At 46.1% G+C, this 18,875-nt stretch overlaps 7 protein-coding genes across 7 annotated transcripts; 5 read left to right on the plus strand and 2 right to left on the minus strand.

The window, feature by feature from the left end:
• Nucleotides 1–747: 747 nt before the first annotated feature.
• On the plus strand, nucleotides 748–1,332 carry GLAREA_07521 (uncharacterized protein; the record flags this gene model as incomplete). The annotated part of the gene is made up of 1 exon (XM_008082209.1): nucleotides 748–1,332. The coding sequence occupies one exon, from the start codon at nucleotides 748–750 to the stop codon at nucleotides 1,330–1,332; it is 585 nt and encodes a 194-aa protein (XP_008080400.1).
• Nucleotides 1,333–4,015: 2,683 nt separating this feature from the next.
• GLAREA_07522 (uncharacterized protein) lies at nucleotides 4,016–4,420 on the plus strand (the record flags this gene model as incomplete). The annotated part of the gene is made up of 2 exons (XM_008082210.1): nucleotides 4,016–4,173; nucleotides 4,255–4,420. 2 exons carry the CDS (start codon nucleotides 4,016–4,018, stop codon nucleotides 4,418–4,420), a joined length of 324 nt encoding a protein of 107 aa, XP_008080401.1.
• Nucleotides 4,421–6,721: 2,301 nt separating this feature from the next.
• GLAREA_07523 (GroES-like protein) lies at nucleotides 6,722–8,567 on the plus strand (the record flags this gene model as incomplete). Its single annotated transcript, XM_008082211.1, has 10 exons — nucleotides 6,722–6,864; nucleotides 6,916–6,974; nucleotides 7,262–7,380; nucleotides 7,433–7,495; nucleotides 7,555–7,579; nucleotides 7,633–7,744; nucleotides 7,828–7,880; nucleotides 7,938–7,957; nucleotides 8,009–8,272; nucleotides 8,376–8,567. 10 exons carry the CDS (start codon nucleotides 6,722–6,724, stop codon nucleotides 8,565–8,567), a joined length of 1,050 nt encoding a protein of 349 aa, XP_008080402.1.
• A 1,779-nt stretch (nucleotides 8,568–10,346) lies between these two features.
• On the plus strand, nucleotides 10,347–11,822 carry GLAREA_07524 (uncharacterized protein; the record flags this gene model as incomplete). The annotated part of the gene is made up of 1 exon (XM_008082212.1): nucleotides 10,347–11,822. The coding sequence occupies one exon, from the start codon at nucleotides 10,347–10,349 to the stop codon at nucleotides 11,820–11,822; it is 1,476 nt and encodes a 491-aa protein (XP_008080403.1).
• A 663-nt stretch (nucleotides 11,823–12,485) lies between these two features.
• Nucleotides 12,486–13,589, minus strand: GLAREA_07525 (Protein kinase-like (PK-like); the record flags this gene model as incomplete). Its single annotated transcript, XM_008082213.1, has 1 exon — nucleotides 12,486–13,589. The coding sequence occupies one exon, from the start codon at nucleotides 13,587–13,589 to the stop codon at nucleotides 12,486–12,488; it is 1,104 nt and encodes a 367-aa protein (XP_008080404.1).
• Nucleotides 13,590–14,186: 597 nt separating this feature from the next.
• Nucleotides 14,187–15,650, minus strand: GLAREA_07526 (GroES-like protein; the record flags this gene model as incomplete). The annotated part of the gene is made up of 4 exons (XM_008082214.1): nucleotides 14,187–14,389; nucleotides 14,435–14,845; nucleotides 14,906–15,350; nucleotides 15,603–15,650. 4 exons carry the CDS (start codon nucleotides 15,648–15,650, stop codon nucleotides 14,187–14,189), a joined length of 1,107 nt encoding a protein of 368 aa, XP_008080405.1.
• A 481-nt stretch (nucleotides 15,651–16,131) lies between these two features.
• On the plus strand, nucleotides 16,132–18,123 carry GLAREA_07527 (Phosphoglycerate mutase-like protein; the record flags this gene model as incomplete). Its single annotated transcript, XM_008082215.1, has 5 exons — nucleotides 16,132–16,599; nucleotides 16,656–16,931; nucleotides 16,979–17,272; nucleotides 17,339–17,441; nucleotides 17,558–18,123. The coding sequence occupies 5 exons, from the start codon at nucleotides 16,132–16,134 to the stop codon at nucleotides 18,121–18,123; spliced, it is 1,707 nt and encodes a 568-aa protein (XP_008080406.1).
• Between the last annotated feature and the right edge of the window lie 752 nt (nucleotides 18,124–18,875).

An 18,875-nucleotide genomic window follows, 5' to 3' on the forward strand; every position in this document is an offset into this window, starting at 1 on the left:
CCTCACTCTGAACCTCCACAACCACCGCAACCTACGCAACCTCCCCACACAGAGCCTTCACAACCTCCTCAGCCGACACAACCACCGCATACAGAGCCTCAACAACCGACACAACCTCAGCAGCCCCGCCAACACAACCTCAACAACCCCGCCAACACAACCTCAACAACCCCCACCGACACAACCACCGAACACGCAGCCTCAACAACCTCCACAACCTGAGCCGACACAACCACCGAATACGCAGCCTCAACAACCTCCCAACCCCAGCCAACCCAACCGACACAACCTCCTCAACCGCAACCTACGCAGCCGACTCAACCCCCTCAACCTGCGCCGACACAACCATCTCAAGCCCCTCAACCTACCCCGCCTGTTCAAACTCCACAGCAGCCTCAAACAACCCCTCAACCTCCGCCTAATACTCCAGCAACTAATATTCCCCCGCCAAACACACCGAGTACAGATCAGAGCCCAAAGCCAACAAATACCCCACCCACAGTAATATCAGTCCCCACATTGGAGCCGACTAAATCAACTACATCCGTCGCTAGCCCTGTCAACCCTCCACCCCCTCAGAATGATTCAACAAAAGCTTCACAGGGTACAACGAAAGTTCCGGTGGTCAACTCGACTGCTACCAGCGCATCTCTTCCAGTCGTACCTGTGCCAACGCAGTCTGGGACTCCAGCTGCTACGACCCCCAGCTTTGTCCCTGCGGCTCCTATTCTGATTGGTTCTCAAACCATGACCAAAGGGCCATCTTCTGTATTGATGGTCGGTTCTCAGACTCTCTTCCCTGGCTCCTCGATTACCATCGATGGCCAAGAGATAAGTCTCGCGGCGACTGGAGGTGCTGTCATTGTAAACCCGGCTCGTCCAACTGCTACGCCGTTCAATGGCGCGCCACCACCAGTGATCAGCATTGGAACTTCCCTTGTCACAGCCAATTCAAACTCTGGTTTCGTCATTGGTAGTCAAACTTTGTTTCCCGGTGGAGCCATCACCGAAAGCGGAAGAATTTACACCCTCCCAGCTCCCACTCCAAAACCAACAACTTTCCAGACCAACGTTGCCCTTGGCACCAGTGCCATCACCAACATCAACGTCGCCGGCCAAACCCTAACAGCCGGCGGAAGAATCACCGTCGGAAACGACATCCTCTCCATCGCCCCCGACGGAACAGGTGTAATAATAATAGGTACCGTCACCATCGGCGGCGGCGAGAGCACCGCAACCGCCACATCTGGCCGGAAGAGCAGCGCCAACACGCAGAAACCAAGTCTCGCGCTCTGCGCTTGTATTTTATTTGTCACTTATATCTTTGTCTGAGAAGACTAGAAAAAGAAAACATTGGGACGGAGTTTTTAATTCATAATACCTGGCGCAAATTTTGGGCCTTAATTAGAGGATGGGGTGGAAGAAGGCTGGGAATACCCGGGTGGATTTTTGTAGATAGCTTTTTCTGGGGTGATGGATGTATACACGGATTAGAGTGTATTTTATATTTTACATTTATACTAAAAAATAATGAAAAATACTTCAAACTATGCATTTTGACTCCTTCAATATTCAAGTGAAGCTCAAGAAATTATGAATTACCTATAGCGCACTCCTCGTAAATTCTGCAATAACCCAGCAAATTTCACTCCCCTAAATCTCAAAGCGAAATACAACATGCCCAGCTTACCTGTCCTCCCTCCTCGCCACCAACATTTCCCTACCAACACCAACTAAGAAGTAATTTCACGACATACCAGATCGGCTCATTTCGCCACTTCTTTGAGCTGGGAGTCGTGCTACGCCGTAGACCGCGCCTGTTTGGTGCTTTTCAGCTGCTGGTGTCATAACTGAATGAGGATCCGGTGAGAATCACGTTTACAACGTGAACACGAATGGAATTTTAAACTGTGATATATTTTATCAGATGGAGATGGGCGTTATTATGCAATATGCCTGATAAGGATAAGTGAGAGGTAAACCTTGCTTAGAATCTGATACTAAAGGGGAAAATGAATTGAAATATCGAAGAAGATATTTACGGTCGATTGTTACGGGCTTTGATTTATGGTGTTGGCCAACAATCCGCCTTTCATTATCGTGCACACTCGGACTCAAAAATATGGAAAGGGGGGTTAAGCGAGACCACGTGATTTATAGATCCAGAATATCTCTCCGATCTTATATTCGGAGGAGGGTGTTGATATAAGACTGAACTTGGTGAATCGAAAATAAGGGTGGAGCCCTGGAGGGTATACTTCGTAGTCTGACAATTTTTACAAAATGCTCTCGAGAAAGTGTCTGTATATGCGAGTCACAACACTGCCACTCTCCCAGCCCCTTGAGAAGGAAGGGCATTGATTTAAAGACTTCGTGAGATTCATTGACACCTTGAGGGATTGTATGATCAGAAACACTTCGGATAATGGCACAGAATTCCTGTGGTGCATGAGAGGTTTTAATAGGAGGGACACAGATGGATAGATACCTACCTACCTAGCTAGGTGCGTGACGAAAACCGTGGGAGGAAATGGACGTTTCGAAATACTGTATATAAAAGATCTCTCGAAATGCTCGTTGAGTGAGGGCTTGGGACGTGACTTCAAACTGATGATTATATCAAGCGTTGTATCGACTTGGGTTTCAGGTCATTCTCATGGGGCTCCTTTAACGAGTGATGATACTTATCTTGATGTCGCTGGAAAGAACCTTCTCTCGAAGTTGAAATTCAAAGGAATTGTTAAGACACAAATACTGGTTTGCTAGATTCAATTGGCATTGAGCATGTTTAACTCGGAGAAATATTGCTTTTCATATGCGGTTTTTGGACTATGCCTTTAGGTTATAGCAAGTTGCATGTCGTCAGTCTTCTAGTTTATGGAAGGATCAAGTTGGATTGTAATTGCTTGTTTTCATGTCTTGTCTTCAATAAGTTTCATGCATAGTCGGGGTGATAAATCGTTTCATCAATGGGAGTCGTCGGTCTTCTGCATGCGCTCTTAGGGCCGTCCTAAGGAATCGTTTACTCGCATAATAGGTGCCTCTATGTTTCAGGTTCTTACCTACCTTAGTTAGGTACCTAGGTACCTACAATCGACCTAGGCATCCAAGTCATACACCGTTCAATGGTACATGTGACAGCGTCCATGAAGTTCTTCGATGTTGTATTAGCTGATGACAGCTGGATAGTTCAACCTCGAAACTGAAAGCAAGGTCTGAACAGATGATTTTACGTGATAAACAAGTACTCTTCGAGAATTCTTCCCATTGTTGTCTTAACTGACGTTGCTAATGACCGCGAGGAACCTAACGTAAGTGAGTAAGTGGCTCAAGTGGTAGGGACCTAGATGAGTTCTATATTTCTCTTAACCACCCACTTAACAAGACCTCGGCCTCCCCGCAGAATTTCCCACAGAAGAATTTGAATGTTCGCAGCCTAATAACTACCGGGGCAATACATTGTTTTGTACTACCACAAAATATAAATTCCGACGCAAGTAATCTGTGGCGTAAACGGTTTTCTATCGTTCTGCAGCCCGTCGGATGCGGAATAAGCGAGTCGTGAACGTGTTTGGATGACTTGCGAGTCAAAACTTACCACTTTCCCATTTTGATTTGAAAATGGAGTGGTTGTATTGAGCTGAGATGCGACGTCTCGCTCGAGGCAAGATTTGTTTTGATTTATAGCCTTGCTCTAAAATTCATTGGTTCATTGTAGGAAAGCTCAATACCAGCATCATTTTTCAATCAGGGGTTGAATTTGGAATTCATGGATTTGGGAACTGGAATTTTAAATTCGAGAAGACCACATGGGCAGACTTGTCGACTGGTCACGAAGCTAAGAAAGATTGTTAAATAGCTCGAATATCCCGCCCAATATCCATCACAACAACCAGCACTATTCCAAGGGTTTCAATTACTTCTTCAGAACACGATACGAGTACGCCAGCGAGCACGTAGAAGCTAAGTGATACCTGCTAAAGTTGATATTAGACTCTCTCAAAGCATTATCAACATGAAGGTCGTACTCCCAGTCATCACGGTTCTTGCTCTCACGATCACCGAAGCCTCAGCATGGAAAGTCTGGACGAATTGGAACAACAACTGCGGAGGCGACAGCTACTACACCCAGGCTCAAAGTGGAAGAGCTTGTCTCAACATTGCTCCTCGAAGGTAAGCTTGTTGAACTATTCCTCACCTCCATTCGTCTCTGGCACTCACATGATAAGCAAATGCTGATGTTAAAATCCAAAGTGATGGAGTCCTCCCTCGCAGTTTCACCTGGAACTCACAAGGAGAAAGCGGCTGTACTGCGAGTATCTGGACACAATTGAACTGCGGTGGTCAGTTGCTTGATGCTACAACTCAAGATGGTACTTGTCTGCTTGGAAGATTTAAAAGTTATAGTATCAATTGCTGAAAGTGGTGCATGTAACGACTCGTGCGTGTTTGCTCTGAGATTCTTGGAGCTGAGGATGTGCTGTTTGAGGATCTAGATGACCGCAACATGAGATGTGCTGAGACTTTGTGGGACTGGTCTTCGGGTCGGATGCAATCACAAGTAGATCGATGAAGATAATCTGAGAAATGGAGTGGCGAGGGGGGGTTTATAGTAGAATTTTGGCATGCCCGACTTCTTGTTTCCCGTCTCAAGACTTCGTGCGCGCAGATGTGCTTGCAAAGAATTTGTCGATGAAGCGAGAGGGAGGGACACGATGACTGACGTCGGACAGGTCATGTCAGGATAGAAACGCTAACTCCCGGTCCCGTTCCCAGATCCCCACCTGCATCTGTTCAGGCGAGAGTGTGACTTGGTTCCAACCACGACATGGTAAGGTAACATCGTGGCGTGCAAGATTGAATGTGTAGAACGCGTGTAGCAATTTCTCATGATGTGGTCACCATACACATTCGTGACTCACTCTATGGTCAAGATTATACCCCAAGATGTCGCAGAAAGTCGTGTTAGAGAAGTGATAACCTCCAGCTGGAAAAGATGAAAAACCTGGCAAAGATACCTACCTATGTACCACCTATAGGTACAAAATGCATTTCCTAGAGCCGAATGACACTTGAACATCTTCTACATCTTTTTAGGTACGTTGGTAGGGTAGATTGACTGTCGTACTGCCGTTATCGTACTCAATACAGGTTTATTGTGCTTAATACAGTGTCGAACCCTCTCGCCTTTTAATGAGTAAACGGTACAAAGAGAGCAGCAGTACCGTGATTTTCTAAATAAGAGAAACTATTTAGAAACAAGGTAATCGAACGAGAAGCAATTCACAGAAAACTAAACCGACTTGCCAACAGTGCGACAAACTTGAGGCATCGTCGAAGCAAATTAACCTAAATCTTCGAAAACATACTCTAATCTTTAAGAGACCTATATGCTCAAGAATTCCCTGGTCATTCACTCAAACAACACGACACTTATGTGCCCTCGTGACGAACTTCACAAAAGTGTCAAACGTTGCATCACTTCCGAGCATCTGGAAACCAAAAAGCCAAAGCTTTTTGACAGGGAATTCACAGTGACCTTCCCAACATCCATCATAAGACGGTGTTTCGGTTCAATACCTAGGTAGTCAATGCCACGTCTCTTATAGTCCATTGTTGCAAGTTAACTTAAACTGCACAAATAGCTCAACTCGAATGACTTGAGTTAACTTCGATACCACGATACTCTCAGACTGACCTCGTTGAAAGTCCGAATGAAAGGTCGGCTGATGTTGAAACCCCGCATTCAATTTGCAAATAACCAAAGCAATCAGCCACTTTCGAACTTTATAGATATTTAGCTAGAGCTGTTCTTTCGCAAAATTTGGAAAATCTAATGTTATATATCAAACTTATGCGGTCGAATCTCGGAGCTAGATAAGGTACCTATCCATTTCTCCAATTGCTGATACAGATGCAGGATCATAGTAATTCCGACTTAGTTAGATGGGAAGGAATGCAACAATCCAGTCATAAGGATGGATCCCTCACCATCAAAGTAATCCAACTCGAATTTTGGGCATGTAGCATTGCGCGTTTTCTATACTTTCTTTCTACTAGTCTCACCATAAAGCATATCTGAAACATCATTGGACAGATCAGCATTTTGAGACTTTAAGTCTGAGTTGGGATGGAGATTGTTCAGATGTTGTCAGCATGTTTGTCGGTTCCAGACCATTGTAGGAGCCAAAGGGGGCGAATCACGTGAGTTGCTCGTATCCTCAACCTATCATTTACCGCGGACGACCTTCTTCTGAACCCAGCGTATCTTTCTGACCAAACTCTATCACACGTCCAGCCCGTCATTCCTCAGATATGCTCATCATGTCACCCACAACCCACAACCCAAATCCCAAAGTCACGAAGCTCCCACACGGGGAAGTGGATCTCGTACAAATATACCCCGCACCCGCCATTCACTGGCGTAGCCAAACCCCCAATAATATCCAGCCAACCTCGGTGGTTTAGCAACTCTTGTCTTCCCCTCATATCTGGTTATCAGCTTGTGGAGTTTATCAGAGTTCGTCATAGTGTTTCATCGCGATGTGGGGAAACTCCCCGCATTCGGGTCTGAATTTCGGACTTGAGGTGGAGGTAAGATGGAGATGGTGTATAAAACCGGACAACCCCCTTGACTATTCACTCTTGCTGTGATTTTACCTTGTTTTAAGATATCATTTCATATACAAAGAGACATAATATAGCTCTTCCAATCGCAAATATGGCATCCGCAGATACCCAGCAAAAGTTCGATATCCCAAAGAAATATCGAGCATGTGTCTACGACAAACCAGGAAGCATTTCAACCAAGATCGAGGAATTGGAGACGCCCGAGCCAGGAGCTGGAGAAGTTCTCGTTAGATTGTAAGCATGTGAAAATGTTCTTCGAACAGGGGCTGACGGTTACACTCGTAGAACACATTCTGGTGTTTGCCACAGCGATATGGGGATCATGGAGAATACATGGCGTGGATGTAAGCTAATTTCTCAAACTCCTTATCAAAATTTGTGTTGGTGGCGAAGATGCAGTCGAACACACTTCTGTGCCATCGTGTAACCTCACCCTTTCGTCACAGCCAAAAGGGTTTCACCGCGAGGAAAGCTGAAAACAAAATGGCTCAAACAACAATTGACGATCTTGAAATAAATAACCATGTTCTTGTAACACACGACAGGCGCCTATCACCACTGACGACAAACCTCTGACTCGCGCGCGTTGTGGTACAGATAACAACATATGAGCCCATGCTAACAAACCTAGTACCCTATCCAACACAAGCTGGACAAGTTGGGGGTCATGAAGGTGTTGGTATCGTCCACAAGCTGGGCCCAGGAAGTGAAGCTGGTCGAGTCAAAGTTGGTGATCGCGTAGGTATCAAAGTGAGTAACAAACCTACGAAATGTGAGTCGTTACAGGCTGAAATTTTGATAGTGGATAGCATATGCTTGCGGATCGTGCCCACCATGTCATCGACAACAGGATGGCGTATGCTTTGTAAGTGACCTCGGCATAAAGAGATTGCCGGATTGTCCTAACTGTAATCGATATGGTAGAATCAGAAGATTTCAGGCTACTATTGTGAGTTTGAGGCACGTGCGCCTTGATATGGGGAATCCACTGACGAATTCAAGATCCCGGCACTTTTCAACAATATGCTCTTGCTCCAGCAAACTATGTTACTCCTATTCCTGAAGCCTTGACATCGGAGGATGCAGCTCCTATGCTATGTGCTGGTGTTACAACGTAGGTACTCTCCAACTGTCGCACAGCCTCAGAGGTCGCTCAGGGGCCGCATCAAATTTAGCCGAAGCTCAAGTCAACCACAGATACTCGGCCTTGAGGAAATCAGACGCGAAAAGTGGAGAATGGGTTGTCATTGGTACGGTCACTCCCGTCAGTTTACGAGTATAAACTTCCAACTAACATGTATCAACAGCTGGTGCTGGTGGTGGACTTGTAAGATGATCGCTGTCGATTTAGCATTCGCTTGCTTACTAAATGCAACAGGGTCATCTAGCAACGCAGATCGGTTCTCGAGGAATGGCTTATCGAATTCTTGGAATCGATCATGGTAGTAAAGAAGATCTCGTAAAGAAATGCGGAGCCGAGGCATTTCTAGATGTGACGAAATTCGACGACAAAAGCATCGCTGAGGAAGTGAAAAAGATTACCGGAGGTTATGGTGCAGCCGCAGTAATCGTCTGTACCGCTTCCAATAAGGCGTATGCACAGGCTCTCGACTTCTTGAGGTTTGGTGGGACTCTGGTCTGCGTAGGAATGCCGGAAGGAGATTCCCAACCCGTTGCGAAGTCATTCCCCGCGGCGATGGCAAGTTCCTCAATCAGGTTGACGAGAACAAACTAACAAGGAACAGGTTGCAAATGAACATGTTATCAAAGGATCTGCTGTAGGAAATCAGAGAGAGGCTCTCGAGGTCCTCGATATGGCCGCTCGTGGGATCATTAAGACTCATCTCCGGGTGGAAAAGATGGAAAAGTTGACCGAGGTGTTTCAAGAGATGTCGGAGGGAAAGATGCAGGGAAGAGTCGTTCTCGACCTTCAATGATTTGATGCAGTACATATAGAATGACCGAACCGAGTGGGGGTTTGAAGGAAGCTTCCCTAGATTCCGTAAACAAATGAAGATGCCTAAAAGAAATCTGGGCCAATTCAATAGAAAATAACCCTGACGACCCGCTGATTCTTAGATACTCGTGAGTCTTTAACGGGTCAGATGATGCACAGGACCCTGCTGAATTCTCCTTCATGGAAGGACATATATGCCCGAGCGTTGGAAACAAGACATACTTGGATATTGCGCATAGAAATGGGGAAACCAAGATATGCCACCCGTATTCAGGCAACGCAATAAATTTCGGTGAAGTAAAAGACCACTTAGTGAAAACGCCGAGTACAAGGCGAATGCGAAAGCAAATGCTGCTAGCCAAATGTACATATTCAGAAGTATCTTTTGAAGCCGTCACCAAATAGTAGTCCGCAGGTGGAGCCACATTTGGGTCGAACATTGGGCCGGATGAGGCGCAGACGTAGACGCTCTCGCGGCTGTGAACAAGTGTCACTAGACTACTGTCGACCACTCGCATGGTAAAACAGTCATCATACCTGTTAAACCAGAGGATTCCGGATAACTGGGTCACTCGGTGTTGTCGACAATCTTATCTGTTGTTTCGATTCGTGTAACTCGGTGTAGGGCACGCCGTGTAAACTCCTGATATGACCACGAAGTCGGTCGGCCTGCTTTGCACTTGCAGTGTAAGTCAATACTGGCCGTAATTGAAACATGAAAGAAGGTTCTAGCTTGTGATAATTGACTCTTCTGCATTGGCCGTCGTCAGGCCGCTTGGAGCTATAGGTGAAGCATGCGTAGGATTCTGGTATGCAATGGCTGTTAGCTTTTGCCTGACGCAGGTATATGGGAAAGAGGTTGTACAGAGATTGTCGTACAAAGGTCAATGAGGTCTATGGCAGGTGTAATGGATTATCGCATTGGTGGCATGAAGCAGATATATGAGACCGCTTTAGGCCTTTTTGCTGTTGGGAGGCAAAGCTGGAGAGTTTGAGAGCGAGGAGGTGTCAGCCCTGAAGCAGTGCACGGGGCACAAGAGGCTCCTTTTTCAGCCAATCCGACAGCGTTCCAGAGGCCCATTGTTCAGCCGAGTCAGCCCTGACCGAACTTCCCCATACCGTCACTGGACTGAAGAGTCGACCGTAGGACTACCTAGGTACACTCACAGTTTTATATCCTCATTCAAACCAAATACAACGTGGTACGTGAGTGCCGCAGTAATCTCAAAGAAAGACCAATTCATTCATGGGAAATCGAATACTTTTCTCAGTATATATTAAAGAGGCAAATTATCTCCCAACATTACTCGCGTCGCGTTCCTTCCCATGGGGAAGCACCTGGGCAATCGTGAAGATGTGCTGCAGCCAGATCCTAGTGAAAGGTGGTCACCAACGGCCCCTCTCACTATCCATGGATGCTGGGATTATCTACGCCACAACCTCCCACACAACTTGTGCCTTTACGAGTGAGTTTCCAACACTAACTGTATAGTATCCATCTACAATCGACCACCGTGTGTGAAAAACCAGCCGTCCTCTGCGACCGTTCCTGCGGCCAACATCAGGCATTCAGAATAAGCGCTGTTGGAAAGAGGAAAGGCTGAGCGAGGTGTTCCTTTCATTGTGACTTTTGAAGATTAACATTGCAATGACATATGTTATAGGCAGAAGAACGAAAAACCACTTGACCCCTTCCATATAAGAAAACCAACATCCGCGATGCATTCTCCAACATCAAGTCAAGCGATTCCACATCTCTATGTCTCCTACAGGTTTAAACTTCAGTCAGCTTTCTATCAATCCAAAGATGCAGGCATCCGGGAGTTCTCGTCATGGCCGACAAACAGCCAAGGGCAAAGGCAGAGCTCCACCCGACGATACGCCCACGTCCCCGACTGAACATACTAAACAAGATTCTAGTGATGAAGAAGATGAAGACGACGAAGACAACGAAAGCGGTACCGAGGATGAAGACGATGCTGACCAGACTACCGACACTATTTCAGGGAAACCTTTGTTTGCTCTTGACCATTGTCGCCAAATCGGAGCCAAGTACGCTTTTCAAATAGCTTACGCGGAAGTCCAGAATATCAGTGTTCGCATCAGCCCAGTAGATCCCAATGGCATGTCAATTACATGTAGTTGCAGTATGGATTTTTGTCCACATTCGAAGTGGCTACTTGAGCAACTTGCGAGAAGTAAGACGCGTGGTAGTGGAAGAGACCCAGGTCCATATGAGCATATCACAACCACCGGTCTCTCAAATATCTGTCACAAGCTGGGCTGGGAATTGGTAGAGACAGGAGTCGTAGCAGCAGAGAATGAATACCAGCTGCAGAAACAGGAATCTCGAAACACGGAGCTACAAACTGAAAGTGTTCAAGACAAGGTCGATACGGTATGCGATATACTAGCGACTCTTTCGCCTAACAAGTTCGCTGGCGATTTCAAATCGAGCATCTTCGGACACAATTACGCACACTCAAATAGCGATAACATTCTGGCACCACGCGACCTCGAAACAACCGTAGGACGTATGCTTTTCGGAGACGACGATTTGCTACAACGTTTCAAATCACTCGTACCAAGCGAGCTTCGGGCAACAGAGTACTTTCGCAAAATGGCCGAACGAGCAGATTACATGACCAGGTTGCTGGATGCATTCTCGAGGTCTGGCAGACAGCATCATGATATTGACCACGACGTGATTTGGTGCGCTCAGCAACTCGTCAATATTGTAGACTCCATCCACCAAAACGTCACATTACGGCAACCCCTATCGCCCGAATCACGAGGAGAAGCCGCCCGAGCGCTGGTGAAGATCCTCGATATAGTGATATACAAGAACCGAGAGCTTTACCAAGATAGGGATCCGGCAGTGCGCAGGAAACGTCCACATGGAGAACCTCAGACAGAGCGAAATCTATACATGCGCTTAATAGGTGTCAATGGTGATTCCAACCCTGCTGGCGGTACATTTGTTCTGAGAGCTCTCGAGGATCTACCCGAAGCGGTTGGGCACGTCGAAAAGTTGGAAGAGCAATTGGCGATGCTAGATTCCGTTGCTTGGAGCGCACCACAAGCATACCTCTCCAAACTCCGCGGAATCGTTTCTCGCTTAAGAGGTGACAGCTCCTCATCGTCGATGAAAGCACGATACCCATCTACGACGATGAAAACACGAAAAAGACGAGACGCTGGAGGAGATACGAGTAGTGCAAAGAGGTTGAAGTGAAGGTCTATTTCCGGTTCAAACCGCGTTCTATTACCTCACCTGTCATTTCCACAAGTTGGAATCATTATCTCTACACCGTGACGATTGGGTACCCACTGCCATGCCTCTTTATTCCATTATATGTATTTTATTTAGATTATTTAGCGCTTTTAGCATCAGGCATGCTAAGTCTTCTTTTACTTCTTCTTGTATCAATTAGCTGGTCGAGCTTAGACTCTTGGATATAGGATGGGATATGAAATTGGAATTTACAAATTGAAAGATATGCTGAATGTTTCTCTGGTTTTCTATATGTTTATCTCCTCTGCCATATAACACCGCTGATGGTTGCTGTCCATCTCTTCTTTTTATGCACAGAAGCATATCTTTTTCCACGTACCACTATCCCACCAAGCACACCAGCCGCGCTGCGCCTTCCTAGAATTCTCACAAACCCCTTTCTTTACATTCTCGATCATAAGCTTTTACATCCATCATCTTCGTTTCAATCCACCCCTCCATCTCTCGCTGCTTTTCGCCATCGAGGACATCATCTCCTTCCTGATGAAACACTTCCCAGTAAATTTCATCCACATCTAAGCTCTTTCTGATCCCGTAGTCAAACCAGAACCTCTTACTCTCCCACGACTCTCGCATTTGAGTCGACATCACTGATGCCGTCGGTTACGACCTCGCTTCAACTCGCTCCAAGGCTCGAAGAAACTGCTCCAATCTAGGTTCATAGCGATGGAGAAACTCCTTCATACTATACCTATCCAACCACATATCCGGCCCCTTCAAAATAAGCCACCATGGCGGATCGTAAGTGAACTGTGCGGGCATTGCATGCGTGAACTCCCAATCTAGTATAGCGTTAACCTTCAAAGTTTCTGGATCAGCGAGCATGTTGGAGGGCTGCAAATCTTCACAGAAGAGCTTGAAAGGGCCGTTGTTGTCCATGCAGTATTTTGGAATAAGCTTGCGGAATTGGTGTCGCGCGATGTACTTTTTCCGCGCGTCTTCTCGGTCGTGGGCGAGGTTACGTTGGATGCGAAGGTGAGTGATGTTCTCGTCGGATTGGTATTCGAGGTAATGTCTGGTAGTTGGGAACGGGGCAGTTGGAAATGTGCCCAAAGGGTAGTTCATAACGGTTACCGCCATTTCATTCATGTTGTAAGTGAAAGGCTTTTCGGTTGTAAGCCACTCATTTCTGTCGGCGTTCTTGGTTATACCTCCAATTGAATCAAATTCTAGCTGAGAAAGCTCAAGCAAAAACTCTGCCAGCTGCTCGTACACACAATCCAATTTCGCATCTTCGATATCACTGCTTAAAATGACGTCTTCCTCTTCAGATTGAACAGGCTGTTTCAGCAGCGTACTGAGCGAAGTGCCATCGACAAAATCCATGATGATGAAGGGGCCAAGATTTTGGGGACTCTCGTCCTCTAAGCCCCAACTAGTCACATTGGGTAAGGGTAGGTTCGTCATTTCTCTCAAGTATTCTAGGACTCGGACCTCGCTCCTGACCTTCTCCTCCCGTCGAGCGGTAAGCGTGTGACCTGGCTTGGGAAAACGGATGATGGATTTGGGACCGTCGTCGTTGAAACGAATGCAGACACAAAAATTGAAGGAGCCATTCATGAACCGATCAAATTCGCCCTCCGCAGATCCTGGGCGCCGGCTTGATACGAAAGCTGCGATGTCCTTTCTTGTAGCGATGACCTTAGTTAACCAGGCTCTGCACTCATTATCTCCCTCGAGCTGGGCGATTTCGTCGTAGGCAGTCATTAAATAAAAAGTCACGGACTGACAACGTAAAATCAGTGTGGCAAGCTCTATTTATGCGGCGGATGGAATCAGAGTTGACTTTTATTGAAAGGGAATTGCTTGCTATTTAGAAGAGAATATTTGTTGTCAAACAGTCTCCCATTCTTTTATACCGGGCATGATCATGTCGACGATTGGTCAAATTTGACGCCCGCCAACACAACAAGAAAAGCCCGAGGGTTATCTGCAACCAAATGTCACAAGATACAGACCATGAGTTGGGAATTTAACAACTGAAACAAAACTTGTGCACTAACCATATGCTATTTTTATGACCCAAAAAGAGTCATTCATCTTACATCTCTTTAAACACTAGTAAGCTGATCAGATTTGACTTTCATGACGGAGACTGTATTTGAAAATTCGGTAGCATATATCTTCTTACCAGAATAATCTTATTGGGCGATTCTATTTAACCTATATATAGACGATAAATATGTATACATTGGTCAAAGAGTATCCAGAATGTGATCGGTTCTCGCGATTCGACCTTTAAATGTCTTCCTCGATATCAACCTGTCATGTGTTGATGTTGATATGTTCCTTCTTCATCATTCTTCATATCATTTCAATTTCCGAGCGTTTTTGATCTTCAATCGCTTGCTGGTCTATTATGATAACTGGCTTGCCAGACATCTTCCCGGAGTGGGCAAGCTCAATCGCTTTCGGCACCTCTTTGATGCCGTTAAATTCAGTTGTCTTTACTTTGATCTTGTGCTTAGATACAACATCCAGCATTTTCTGCCCTTCCGTACGAGAGCCTAATGATGTTAGTCTCCGCTTTCTTGCAGCGAAATAGGACTCACCGGTCAAACTTCCATGGATTCTGATATCCCGGAAAACAAGCTCGTGAAATGGTACGGCAACATTTTCAGGCTGCGCGATCTGGATGAGAAGACCATGCATTCTCGTGACAGCTGCAGAAGTTGCAGCTGCGGTTTCATGGTCGCTGACGTTCAGCGTTGCCTGGGCTCCTTCTCCACCCGTCACTGTCTTGACCTCCTCGACCACTTGATCTTTCCCGTTCCGCGCATCAACTATAGTATCCGCGCCGCAGTCTTTTGCAAGTTGCAACCCTTCATCACGAGCGTCAATGGCTATCACAATGAGGCCCAGTGCTTTAGCAAATTGAATCCCAAGATGTCCTAGGCCCCCGCCAGCCCCCACAATGGCCACTGCTTCGCCGGCCTTCAATCCCGCCCGAACGAGTCCACCCCCTACAATGAAATTACTTAGAAGATCTCCTCGGTCAATGAGGAATTTGAAAGATTACTCACAAATAGTTATTCCGGCACAGGCCAAGGGTGCGGCGGATTGAAAGCTGACATTTTCAGGCAAAACCCAACATTCTCTTCCATCTACAACCTCATATTCTGCAAAGGCGCCGTTACGTGTGACTCCATTGTATCCACCAACGTTGGCACAGTACTGTCGGTCTTGTTCTGGGCCCTGGCAATCTGAACAGATGCCGCAACGATGATATGTGAGACTGCACAGGATTCGGTCACCAACTTTGAACCCTTGAACTGCTGATCCAACTTTGACAACAGTACCAGCTCCTTCATGACTTGCAATACATGGGAGATTGGTGTCGAACGCGCCATTCGTTACCATCCCGTCAGTATGGCAGAGCGATGCAACTGCTACTTTGACAAGGAGATCATTCTCGTCCAGATCCTTCCCTGGAGTGGGAATTTCATGGATTTTGTGAGGCTTCTTAAACTAATGGACATCATTAGTATCGTCGATCTTTTAAGATGAAAATAAAACCAGTGATTTGATTCGGTTGTGAAGTATAGGTCCAAGTCACGGCATAATGGCATAAAAACGACGAGAAGACGGATTTCGGCTACGTCATGCCCTTAGGGCGCGGCAAACGACTAAGATACAGCTCAGAAAATAAAGCAAAACAATTTTCACAGCTGAAGGATAATTTGGGATATGTTCATTTGCTTATATGAGAAAGTAACTCACCTCGACCACTTGCGCGGCAAGCATTTTCTCAGGAATCTCGATCGCCATTTTGGAAGTCCAGGAAATCAAAACATTTGATATGTCCAAAAATTTTTATCCTTAAGAATAACAATAAGAATGAGAATATCAAAAATGAAGCATTTTGTACAATCAGAGACCCTTCGAGTCGCGGGGTACAAAAAGAGCTAAACTTCGGAGATAGGCGATACGCCATCTTTCTCGACGTCACCTCTCAGCCATCGCCGACTTCACTGTAACTATCAGCCTTTGTCTGAACTATCGAGGCGCGCCGAGCCAGTTGAACATCCTCATATTACGCGACTTTTACCGTCTGTCATTTCAGTACATGATCTCTTCGGCGTTATAACGCTTACTTCATCGCCCAATTGCTCGAAATTCGGCGGTAGTGTAATCTCAAGAAAGGACAGCGTCGAGGCGACGCTTGGCGCTGAGTCCGAAATTTCGCAGCCTTCTATTGCCTAAAAATCATTGGTCCAATACAAGAGTATAGAGAAGAGCTGTTGTCAATATGACGCGGTCTGGGGAAGAAGCTGAGTCTCTGATGGGCAAAAACTTTGAGTTGGGCGAAATGTCACGGGACGAACCTGCGATCATGGATTCCTCCAAGCTCAAAGTCAACAAACATGTTCAGTTTATCAAGACAGGTTTCTTGGTTGCAGCTTTTGTTGTAGCAGGATACTGCATGTTGACCATGCTTTATCAAAAACTGACAGGAGGAGATGATCACAAATGTGGAAATTCACATCCTAAAGTACCGCAGTACTTCGACCCAAACCCAGAACTCTGGCCTGGCCCTACGGCAACGGGCCGAGCCCCTTTTCTTGCTCAAGAGAGTGTGGTTCCAAGTCTGGGACCGGCTCCAAACAAAAGCATTGAGAGACTTTGGGGACATCTCTCGCCATATTCTCCAAACTACGAGGGATGGGGAATCGAGGAATACCCGTTGCCAGACGGCGCAGAAATAACCCAAGTTCATGTGAGATCTATGAGACTTTCAAGCATGTGATGTTACAAGGGCTGATTTGATACTAGACGTTACATCGACATGGATCGAGATATCCAACAGTCGGGGTTAATGTCCAAGGATTCGGGGCAAAAATGGCAATTTTGAAAGGCAAATTTACTGCTGTTGGCGCCCTTTCTTTTCTCAATGATTGGACTTATGGGCTAGGCGCCGAGATTATGGTTCCATCAGGGCGTCTGCAGTTATTCGAAAGTGGTGTGCATCGTTACTATCAATACGGTCATCTCTACGTCCCGGGAACCAAAATCATTGTCCGCTCAACTACCCAAAAGCGGATGCGTGAAGTAACACAACCTATCCTAGCATCTACCACAAGGCTGACTTCCAACAGAGCGTATGGAACTTTCTTTCGGGATTCTTTGGCCTAGATTGGCAAGATAAGGCGACTGTTGGTTACGGAATCGAAGGATTCAGTACTACCGATCGCTGGAATAACTCGTTAGCAGGCTATGATAACTGCCCCAACTCAAATACCTTCCGCAATCAAGGAGGCACAAATGCTACCAACGAATGGGTAGAGATCTATTTACAAAATGCAACTACCAGGTTTAATAGATTGATGAGCGGGCTGGAGTTCTCGGTGCAGGATGTCTACGCCATGCAGACCATGTGCCCATATGAATTCGTAAATCCAACCCTTAACCTGAACTCAAGTCAAAAACGGAAATTTCCGATGCTAACTCGTAATCAGGCCGCGTATGCCTATAGTCCGTTCTGCCAACTGTTCACCTACGAAGAATGGGAGGGATTCGAATACAGCATTGATCTCTACTTCTCAGGTGGCTCAGCCTACCGTAAGTTAAGCTTAAATCCTTACCGTACCACCTTATTCGTCACCTCAGTTATCCGAAATCTTTCATAAAACAACATCCATCTATGCATTGCATACAAGTAAACTGACACTGTGTAGAATCTCCAACAGGAAGAGCAGTAGGTCTAGCATGGCACCAAGAATTCCTCGCTCGCTTAGAACACCACACGCTCTCCTTTTCCCACTCGCAAATCAACACAACATTAGACAGCACCACCACCACCTTCCCCACAAACCAAAGTCTCTACTTCGATTTCTCACACGACACGAATATCATGTCGATACTCACATCTCTCGGCTTCACACAATTCTCCGAACCTCTCTCCGCCACGAAACAAGCAGGCGCACATAACCTCACAGTCTCGCATGTCACGCCCTTCGGCGCACGTCTTGACATTGAGGTCTTGAAGACTCCGCATCCTGTTTCTGAAGGTCGTGATGTCGAAGCGGAAGGGGCCGAGACTAAGTATATCCGGTTTAAACTTAACGAGCGGACGCTTCCGCACCCGAGATGTCCGCTGAGAAGCGATGGGTTGTGTGAGATGGAGACTTTAGTCAAGATTCTAAGGGAGGAAGAGGGGAAAGCCATGTTTGATCTTGCTTGTTTTGGAGAGTATGATGCTGTTCCACATGGGGAGTTGAGGGATGGACATCCTGAGGCGTAGGATGTAGAAGATGAGAGCTTCAATTGATGAGGTCGACGAGTGGTTTGTATGATAGATATTGTAGGTATTGGTGGTAACTTTTATCAGTGATACTCTTGGGGAAAATCCAAGATTCCCTCGCTATTGAGCGCCAAAGGTATGAAACCACGAGTGACTTATGAATAAGATACAGCAACGGCTACGACCTAGTATCACACCTCAAGTAAGACTCAAACCCTTGGTTTGAAAAGTTTTCAGCTGCACAAGTTCCAAATCGTATAGCAATAAATTCCCCATGAAACTCCCAAAAAAACTAACACACTGCCCGAATCTAAAAAGAAGTGAAAGATCCACAACTATCCAACCTATTCTTCTCACAGGAGGCTTGAACGCTTCCCCTCCGAGTGGGTGAGCATTCCGATTTAAACACACAAGGCTTTGCAATACCGAATCTCGTCTCTCGTTCCTATTTCAGAAACCAAGGTAGATAAATTGAGACAGATCACCAGTGTGCATTTCAAAAATCATGAACGAGTAATAACAGGCTACGTAACCAAGATAAAAGAGCTAACAGCGTCGGCGATGACTTCCTTGAATTTGATTTGATCTTACACGTCTCACCAACAGGCCTATTTCCATCATCCATCCCTCACATCGAACTTCACTCTCATCAAAACACTTGTTGCCTCCAAGAATTAGTTAGATAATTTCCATCCTCAAATTATATATATTTGACATCTGCCATCCCCAATCTCTTTTCCCCTCCTCTTCCT

Source organism: Glarea lozoyensis, assembly GCF_000409485.1.
Source record: "Glarea lozoyensis ATCC 20868 chromosome Unknown GLAREA16, whole genome shotgun sequence".
Lineage (NCBI taxonomy): Eukaryota > Fungi > Ascomycota > Leotiomycetes > Helotiales > Helotiaceae > Glarea > Glarea lozoyensis.